Consider the following 9,694-nt stretch of genomic DNA (forward strand, 5'->3'; position numbering starts at 1 on the left):
CTTTAACGACCCTAACAAACGGTAATTTTGGAAGTCACACCTTGCTACCATTATTAATATTAAGCCCTTGCCCCCCCTCCTCCCAAATAGAGAAGTCAAACTATGCCAATATCTTGTAGTACTTGTGAAAATTCCTCTGCCCATTGATAGACAGTGGTTGTATCTCTCACAGCTTTTTTTTTTCCTCATTCTTTATTTGTTTTGTATACAAAGTTGAGGCTAGTGGAAGAGCGACAACACTGAATAAATCAGGATGCAACAGAACAAAACAAGAGTAGAATGAGGGGGGAAACACCAACAGCACGGTTTGCCGGATAAAACAGAGGGAGACGTGAACAAAAATGGGAAGTGGGGAGGAAAGAGGGTTCGGGGAGGATGCACATGGTGGTCAATATGGATACAGAAGCAGATTCTCAGGAAGGAAAAACTGAAAATTTGGAAGAAGGTGGGCTTTGGGGTGGAGGAGTTAATGGGGGTAGAAAATATCATGTTTTGGATGGTGGATAATCTGAGATGGTGATGAACAGTGGTCTTGTTTGTGTGTTTTAACTGAATCATTTGGCCAGTTCCAAACATCTTCCATTTTTGAATCTTAACTGGACCCTCTTCCTCCAGGAGAAAGGTTTAACTGATGACAATGTTCAAATTAATTTGAGAAATATTATCAAATATGGACAAACTGGTGTGAATTATTGCTTTTTGTGACTTGTCTTTACAGAGAAACGAATGAAATTGGATTCTTGGTCCAACTGTTCCCAGTTGCTCAACGCGCAAGTTTTCAATCGTCACATGACACAGACAGTTACTCAAGATACTGGCACATTCAGCAGCATATCTCATAAATGTTGCACAGAGACCCTCAATAATATACAAGGAAGTAGGAAACTACACAAGTGTTCTGTGTGTCACAAATCATTTACAACGTTGTCAATTTTAAAACTACATAAAACAATTCAGAAGGGAGAGAAGCCATTCAAGTGTTCTATTTGCAACAATACATTTTCTCGATCATCAAATTTGCAGATTCATCAAAGAACACACACAGGCGAGAAGCCTTTTAAGTGTTCTGTGTGTCTGAAAGCCTTTATGCAAAAGTCATATTTGCACTTACATCAAAGAATACACACAGGTGAAAAGCCACACAAGTGTTCTTCGTGTGCTAAAGCCTTTATTCGATCGATAGATTTACACATTCATCAAAGACGGCACACAGGAGAGAAGCCTCACAAGTGTTCTGTGTGTCCTAAAGCCTTTACTCGATCATCAGATTTAAGGAAACATCAAATAATACATACAGGAGAGAAGCCACACAAGTGTTCTGTGTGTCCTAAAGCCTTTACTCGATCATCAGATTTAAGGAAACATCAAATAATACATACAGGAGAGAAGCCACACAAGTGTTCTGTGTGTCCTAAAGCCTTTACTCGATCATCACATTTAAGGGGTCATCAAAGAATACACACAGGAGAGAAGCCACACAAGTGTTCTGTATGTCCTAAAGCCTTTAGTCAATCATCAGATTTAAGGAGACATCAAATAATACACACAGGAGCGAAGCCACACAAGTGTTCTGTGTGTCCTAAAGCCTTTACTCGATCATCAAATTTAAGGATTCATCAAATAATACACACAAGAAAGAAGCCCCATAAGTGCTCTGTGTGCAGCGAGGCATTTGCTTGTTCATCATATCTTTCTCAACATCAAAGAAGACACACAGAAGACATCTACTGCACATGGACGATCTCAAACTAATAAAGCGCTACTCTGAGGACATTCAAATGGAATTTGTTCTTGACAAATGCGCCAAATGCGCATTTCTTTCTGCATAAACAAAAGGAACACACACTATCTCAGTTGATGAAAGTGCAGCAATACAGGAACTACAAAAGGAAACATTCCACAAATACATCGGAATATAAGAAGGTCCCCAGGTGCAACACCAAAAAAGGCAGAAAATAATCAGCAAAGAGTACTTGCGCAGAACAACAATAATTCTGAAGTCATCCTTCTCTCCAATGAACAAAACCAAAGCTATAAACCAACTTGCAGTACCAGTATTTCAGTATAGCTGTGCAAATATAAACTGGCAACAATCTGAAATCAACAACTTAGACACCAAAACAAGGAAACTAATAACTTTTCATAATCTATAAAACAAAAACAATGCATGCTGAGGTTTTACTTGCCAAGAATAGGAGGACGAGGTGGACTGATGTAGCTGAACCACGTGCACAGAACAGCATGTGTAGGACTAGCGGAGTATGTGAAAAGCGCGAGACCATCGAATGAGATTTGTGCACGAACATGAAAACAACAAATCAGCATGGGTACCGTAAATCCATTTGGCAACAAACTTCCAAAAACAGGTGCATGTGAAGGATACTACACAGGAAAACGAAACAGAAACAAATACAGCCCCAATGATCGCAAAGAAGAAAAAGAAAAACTTCAAAAAGAAATATCAGCAGATATAATCTGACAAATGGGGGAATGCCAAAAGAGCATGAAGATTCAAAAAAGAGTGACAGAACAGGTATTGACAAGGAAGGCTCATTGAAATGGCTCAGAAGAGGTCAAATTAATTGGGATGGAGAACATGTCATTGTAAATGCCCAACACCAGGGACACCACACTCATGGCTTTAAGAAAATGGAGGGATTGACCCAATCAGACAAATGCAGGTTTTGTGGAGTGGAAACAGAAAGTACCAGTCACCTCTTTTGGGATGCAAAAAATGCATGTCGGAACAGCTGTACACAGAAAGCCATGACAGAGTCTGTGGAGTAATCCACTGGCACATCTGCAAACATTTCAAGATTCCGGTCCCAGAACAATCATGGAAACACAAACCAAATTCGATCCTTGAAAAGGAACACATAGTGTTCACGCATGACAAGATGATCCCATCAAGTGGAGATATTGCATGTGGTGCATTGTGTCCAGAGATAGTGCTCAAACACAAAAAGGAAAAGTCAGCATTGTTGATTGAGGTTTCCATTCCGAATGACTTTGGACTAAATGCTTCAGAAACCAAGAAAATGATCAAATACCAGGAGCTGAAAAATAAGTTCAAGAGGAATTGGAAATTGAAGAAAGCTGAAATTGTACCAGTGACAGTAAGAACAACAGGGGTGATCACGAAAACCGTTACTAAGCACTTAAAAAGCATTCCAGGGAATATCACTACAAACAAGCTGCAGGTGGAGGCTGTCAGAGGTTCAGTGAAGATTATCAAGAGTCCTTGGGAAAAAAACAATGAGAATGAAGTTTCACAATCTGATTTATGAATAACAATCCTTTCCCAAAAAAGGAGGTGGACATTTTGAGTTCTGGGAGACTTCCTCCCAACTCCTAAAATCCACATATGGGGATAACAACCAATGAGAAAGTATGTTCAAGAGAAAATAGCAGGCAAAAAAAACCACAACAGCACTTATTAAGGCCATTTTCCCTGTTCGAGCAGGCGATCGCCTTGTGGGCCCAATGATAATCATCATGGTTCCCTTTTTGAGGCAATGTTTCTATGGCCAGATGCCCTTCATGATGCCAACCCTTTAGTTGCCTCTTACAACACGCAGCGATATGGTGTACCTATTCTAAACCGGGGTACACACCAGCACGTTCATCCCAGCAAGCTGGTACTCAATTTGCCATCCTCGGAAGGATGACAGGCTGAGTCAACCCCCCTGGCGTTAATTCAGCGATCGACCGCGATTCAAACTCAGGATCCTCGGATCTCAAACCAGCTCCATAATTGCTCAGCCAACACCAGGCTACTGAAAATGAAAATAGCAACAAACAACGCAAAAACAAGGGATGTGATAATCTGACCAGAATCAAAACACCACCTTGGAAACAGACAGGAGAAGCAGAGAGACCAACTGAGGAAGGAAACAGGACAAATAGAACAATTCAAAAAGGGAAACTGAAGTCCAAAGGTCAAGAAAAAAATCAGACAAATCAAAAAGAAATCCAACATCTAAAATAATGGGTAGTACCATTGGCTGCTCATAGTAAGCTCCACATACAACAAATAGGAGGAAAAATAAATAAACTATGATGACGCCAACAACGGAAGAAGGCAAAATCAACAGTTTGAAAACAACCTGAAAAAGGTCTGCAGAGAACGAGGGAAACAAACAAAATCTGGCAAATCCCAATGTATTGCAAATGTGGCAAATATGGCAAAAAAGAGGATCTTGAAAAAATGTTGGAAAGGGATATATGAGACGAATGAGAACAAAACAAGGAAGCAGATTGGATGCAAAACCTGGAAGAGAAGAAACAACATCTTGAGGAAATGCCCCCAGTATTAATTATTGATGCAGAAAAGATAAGACAACAATGTGCAAAGATGGCAAACTTGAAAAGCCCTGGCCCAGATGGGATACCAAGCTTTTGGTTGAAGCAACTGTATGCTCTCCACCCTCACTATGATGTAGCATTTAACAAAATCATCAAAGGCGAACAGCCAATGGATCAATGGTTCACAGAAGGCAAAACTCTTCTCATCCCAAGATGGAATGAAACGCAACTACCCAAAAAGTATAAACCGATAACGTGCTTATAAACAACATACAAACACGAAACAGGATTAATTATCGATGAAATTCACAAACACCTCATTCAACAAGGAGTTTTAGAGGCAGAACAGAAAGGATGTAAGAGAGGGTGTGATGGAACGATAGACCATTTGTTATTAAACAAGACCATACGCAAAAACTCCAAGCACCAACAAGCCAACTTATTCACAGCCTGGATAGATTACAAAAAGCCTTTGATAGTGTTCCACATTCATGGATTATAAAATGTAGGCAAGTATGCAAAGTTAACCCCCAAATAATCACACTGATAGAAAAAGCAATGACACTGAAATAAAATGCCGATACCACCTCACTTGGAAGAAAAGATTGAAATCCAAGGGATAATGATACGACGTGGTATCGTACAAGGTGACAGCCTTTCCCCATCCTGTTTTTGTCTGGCTCTGGACCCAATGAGTAACCTCATCAATGACCAAGGACACGGATACAATCTAACGTGCAACAGAGAAATTACCAAATAACCTAGAAAGGTGACATCTGTTGTACATGGATGATCTAAAACTCTCTGCACAGAATGATAACAAATTGGCAGATCAACGCAAACTAGTAAAGCGCAACTCGGAGGACATTTAAATGGAATTTGGTCTTGACAAATCCGCCAAATGCACATTTCGATGGGGTGAAACAAAAATAACACATTATATCGCAATTTATGAAAGTACAACAATACAGGAACTAAAAAACGAAGCATCCCACAAATACCTCAGAATAGAAGAAGGTAGCCAGGTATAACACAAAAAAAATGCGTAAGATAATTATTAATCAGCAAAGAGTAGATATGCAGAATAAGACTAATTCTGAAGTCATCCCTCTCTCCAATGAACAAAATCAAAGCTATAAACCAATTTGCAGTACCGGTATTCCAGTATAGCTGTGCAATTATAAACTGGACACAATCGGAGATCAACAACTTAGACACCAAAACAAGTTAAGGTCGAACGATTCATAAGCTATTCTACAAAAACCAATGCATTCTGATGTTTTACTTGCCGAAACAAGGAGGAGGTGGTCTGATGGAGCTTAATCAAGTGCACAGAACAGCGTGTGTCGGACTAGCAGGGTTTATTCCACTGCATATAAGGAGCTCATTCGAAATATTTCACGAGAGAGTGAGGACAACGCATGACACTGATTACCCTGTGTTGTTTTAACATCTCTCTGTGTGCACGTATTTCATTAATTATTCAACCAACCTGTGAACTGGTATAGCTTGATTGAGGTTCGAGTTATTCTTCCAGAGGTTATTCATGAAAGTGTCGTGGCACGCACAGTACCCAACACCAAAGTGGTTACCTAGGTCATCAAATCAATGGAGAAGGCATTTAATGTGTGGATAGAAGACAATGCCCAGAGCAACATTCTTTTAAGCAGACATCGGATTCATGAAAAGGCCAAGCGAATGAACAATCGTCTGGCTTGCAGGGGTGGTGCTGAAAACTCGAGTGATGTGGGTACGAGTGATGTGGGTTTGAGTGGCCCCAGTCTCTTTCAAGCCAGCAGGGGATGGTTTGCCCACTTCAAGCAGTGGTACGATCTCCACAATGCGAAGCTCACAGGCAAATGTGCTTTCGCAGACCATTGGGATCAAAATTGTTTCCCTGCTCAACTTGTGTAGGTCATCAAGGAAAAACGGTACATGCCAGAGCAGGTCTTCAATGCAGATGAGGCCATCCTGTTCTGGAAGAAAATGCCCACGAGGACTTTCATCTCGAAACGAGAGAGAGAGAACAGCATCAGGCGTTAAGGCTGATGTTTTGACCCTCATCTTTATGGATGGGTTCCACAACTGTTTTGGCCCTCAAGTGGAAAGGTACCTGGTAGACAATAACCTCTCCTTCAAGGTTCTGCTGGTGTATAACACTCCTGTCCACCTCAAGGTGCTAAAGGTGGCTCATGCCAATGTTGAGGTGATCTTGTTGCCACCCACCTACCTACCCCTCCCAAATACAATGACTCGACCAAGGTGTGATTTCATCGTTTAAAACGTATTACACCTGCCGCACCTTCCATCGCATCTTGAATGCCATTGAGCTTACCCCCTGAACTTGGCGTCAGGAAATGTTGGAAGGACTTCTACATCGTGCACTGTATCAGCACCATCAAGGACCCTGGATGAGGTCAAAGTCTCTACCATCAATGCCTGCTGGCATAATCTATGGCCACAGGCAGTCAACAACGTCAGAGGCTTTCCCAACACCACGGAAGAGAGGCAGACAATTGACGGATTGGCATGGGAGTTAGGAGGCGATGGCTTCAACGACATGTAGCCTGAGGAATTGGAGATCATCACCTCACACGGTGAGGAGCTGACTGAGGAGGAGTCAGCAGCCATAATTAAGGCTTCTGAGGAACAGGAGGAGGAAGAGGGCAGTGACTAGGAGGAAAAGGTGGCGAGGCCCAACCTGACCGTAAAGTTCCTCGCTGAGGATATGATATGATATCAGTCATCAGAATATCATATCATCATCAGTATCAGTATCATCAGTATATGATATAAGTATGATATCGGGCAGGATATGAGGTCAGTTGCTGACAGGATGCAAGATGGAGAGGTACCTCCAGTTTGAAAGGGGGTTGGATGATGTTCTGCTGCCATACAAAGATGCACAGAAATCTACAGCACTCAGCGAAACAGCTCACGATCACCTATTTTTCGCCCCAGCCCCTCCACCTCAACACCTTCAGCACCCTCATCTGCATCCCCTTCAGTGCATGACTCTTCATCACCCTTACCTGTGTCCTCTTCAGAGGAGTTCATTGAGTTTCCTCGTTTCTAAATAATCATCATCATTCATCATGATCAAACGTTACATCATACTGTACTGTGCTGTATCTTCAATAAAAATAGGAAACAGTACCTGCTTTTGTTGTTCTTGAATTTGTAAGCATTTTAAATGAAACTATAATCATTTGCATTCGTGTTCGTAAAATTAAAAAAATTTCCCTTATGAATCTCGAACCCCCAGGAACCTATCCCCATTTTCCCATGGAAAGAATGCCCCGACATTTGCAGATTCGACATTTGCAGCATTTTTCAAGAATATTTCCCCATGAATGTTGGGGTTCTACAGTATTAAAAAAAACATTCTGGGGAATATCACTACAAACGAGCTACAAGTGGAAGCTGTCAGGGGTTCAGTGAAGATTTTGAAAAGAGCCCTTGGAAAGAAGCTATGACGATGATGTTTCACAATTTCGTTTGTGAAGAATGATCCTTTACTGAAAAAGGAGGTGGAGATTTTGAGCTCTGGGAGGACTTTCTCCCACCTTCTAAAACCCATATATGGAGATAACAATTAACAACCAATGAGAGAGACCACCCACTTCACAAGCCTTCACCTTAGCTAACAACCTTTTTAAATACCTTCTGAAATTCCAGATATACATCCGCTGCACTTCCTCGAAGCCTACATTTTCCGAATTGGAGTCCACGATTGTTTTTTTTTGTTGTCTTTTCTTCCTATTACCATATATAAAATATAAAAAGTTTTCCAATTCTTCAAACTCATTTATCAAATCAGGAAGATATTGAACTCTTGTCGCAAAAACGTGTATACTTATGATTGATGTGAACTCGTTTCAAAAACACAACTCCCCTCTAAAAAAAAGTTTCTACAATGAGTTGAATAAAACTCATAGAACTGACAAAGAACATATTGTCGCGCGATCCCTTCGGTTAATACCAGGGCTCACGGATGACCAAACGGCTTTAGTGGAGGCGACGATCAAATTGGATTCGGCTATAAAAGCACGGGAGGAAGAAGTGAAGAAGAAGATGAAGCGGAAGCGCTTACCTATAGCGAACCGACTGCAGCTCCGATCCTGGAGGAGAAAGTAACTCAACGAACACGGGAGGTAAAATGTACAAAAATAATGATTTATTTGATGGAACCTGAGAACAATGGAACGCGACGGAAGATAAATAATTGTCCTAAATCGGGATCCCGCATACCGACTTCCAAATAGGAGACAGAGGAAAATGAATGAATAAAATAACTGTCCAGTCATGTCATGTTCTGTGGGGTGCGGCCTGATCTGTCAGTAGTCGTGTCCGCCGTCCAACGCGGCTCCGAGTTCCGGCGCGAAGATACCCTCGGTCCACTTCGCCCACGCTCTGCCAGGCCCCGAGCCAACCCGCTCGCCCCAGCCTCGTCCGCTCCACGGCATGCCTCGCTCCAAGTCCAAACTCCTCGTTGGTCACACACGAGGTCCGTTCGCTCACAGCACCGAAAGCACCGCTCCAAGCTCCGAGCACCTAAAGATTCAGGGATGATGCCAACGACCACCAGGACCTATCAATAAGAAGAGCTTCAGCGTGAAGAGGAGGAAGAGCGAGCTTCAAGCACGAGGGGGGAGAGGCAGAGCTTCAAGCACGAGCAAGTACGAATAACGCCAGGAACGCACCGAGAGGGAAATGGCAGAGACAAGAAGAAGCCAAGAGACAAAATGTCGTGCAGCCCGTCCTTTTGTCACCTCACGTGTGACGTCAATCTCGCGCATTCCCAATAAGAGCCTCGTACTTTGGTCTTCCAGAACGTTCTCCCGCCTTCCCTCCAATTGAACAACCTCCTTCTAAGTCTCGATTTGGCGCCCTCCACGCTGATTGGCTGGAGGTTCGCGCCTTCCGCTGCAACCAATCACACGTTCCCTGGGCGTGGTTATCGCCTGCTACGATGCTCGTGCTCGGCTAGCTGGTGGTGTAGCTGGCTGCGGCCCATGTGGCGGTGCCCCGATCTGGCTTCCTGCCTTTTTCTTCCAAGGTCATTGTAAGGGAAGGGAATTTAATTACTGTTGCGCACTAAGGACCTATCTAAGCGTTTATAGCCGGCGAAGCCGGTGTTGTGAATGAACGCGTATGTATTATGTTGAAAAGCCAGATGTTGCTGGATCCTTTGAGAATTTCGAAGCTTTGACGCACCAAATCGCTCAATGGAGGCCACCATCTTGCAGATGCGGAAGTATGCATAAACAATTGCGAGAAAGTTCAATAGGAGTTTGTTTCACCCGTCTGTTTGATTGACAATCCTATGCACCTCTAATTTGTAATTAAAATACCTTAAGACTAACCTCGTTCCCCGGGCCCGCACTGA

The 9,694-nt window shown here is 42.6% G+C and overlaps 1 protein-coding gene across 3 annotated transcripts in view; it reads left to right on the forward strand.

Annotated features, from left to right (window-relative positions):
- Nucleotides 1-2,428, forward strand: part of LOC137427500 (uncharacterized) — a 35,139-nt gene extending 32,711 nt beyond the window's left edge. For all 3 annotated transcript variants that reach the window (XM_078778097.1, XM_068117043.2, XM_078778096.1), the window contains one exon: nucleotides 719-2,428. Coding sequence is in view for 1 of the 3 variants with exons in the window: in XM_078778096.1 (XP_078634222.1) it covers nucleotides 719-1,752 (1,034 nt within the window). In the remaining 2 variants the exon portion in view is untranslated. The remainder of the gene's footprint in view (nucleotides 1-718) is intronic.
- The last annotated feature ends 7,266 nt before the right edge of the window (nucleotides 2,429-9,694 follow it).

This window comes from Myxine glutinosa, chromosome 5 (genome assembly GCF_964187855.1).
Source record: "Myxine glutinosa chromosome 5, kmMyxGlut1.1, whole genome shotgun sequence".
Taxonomy (NCBI): Eukaryota; Metazoa; Chordata; class Myxini; order Myxiniformes; family Myxinidae; genus Myxine; species Myxine glutinosa.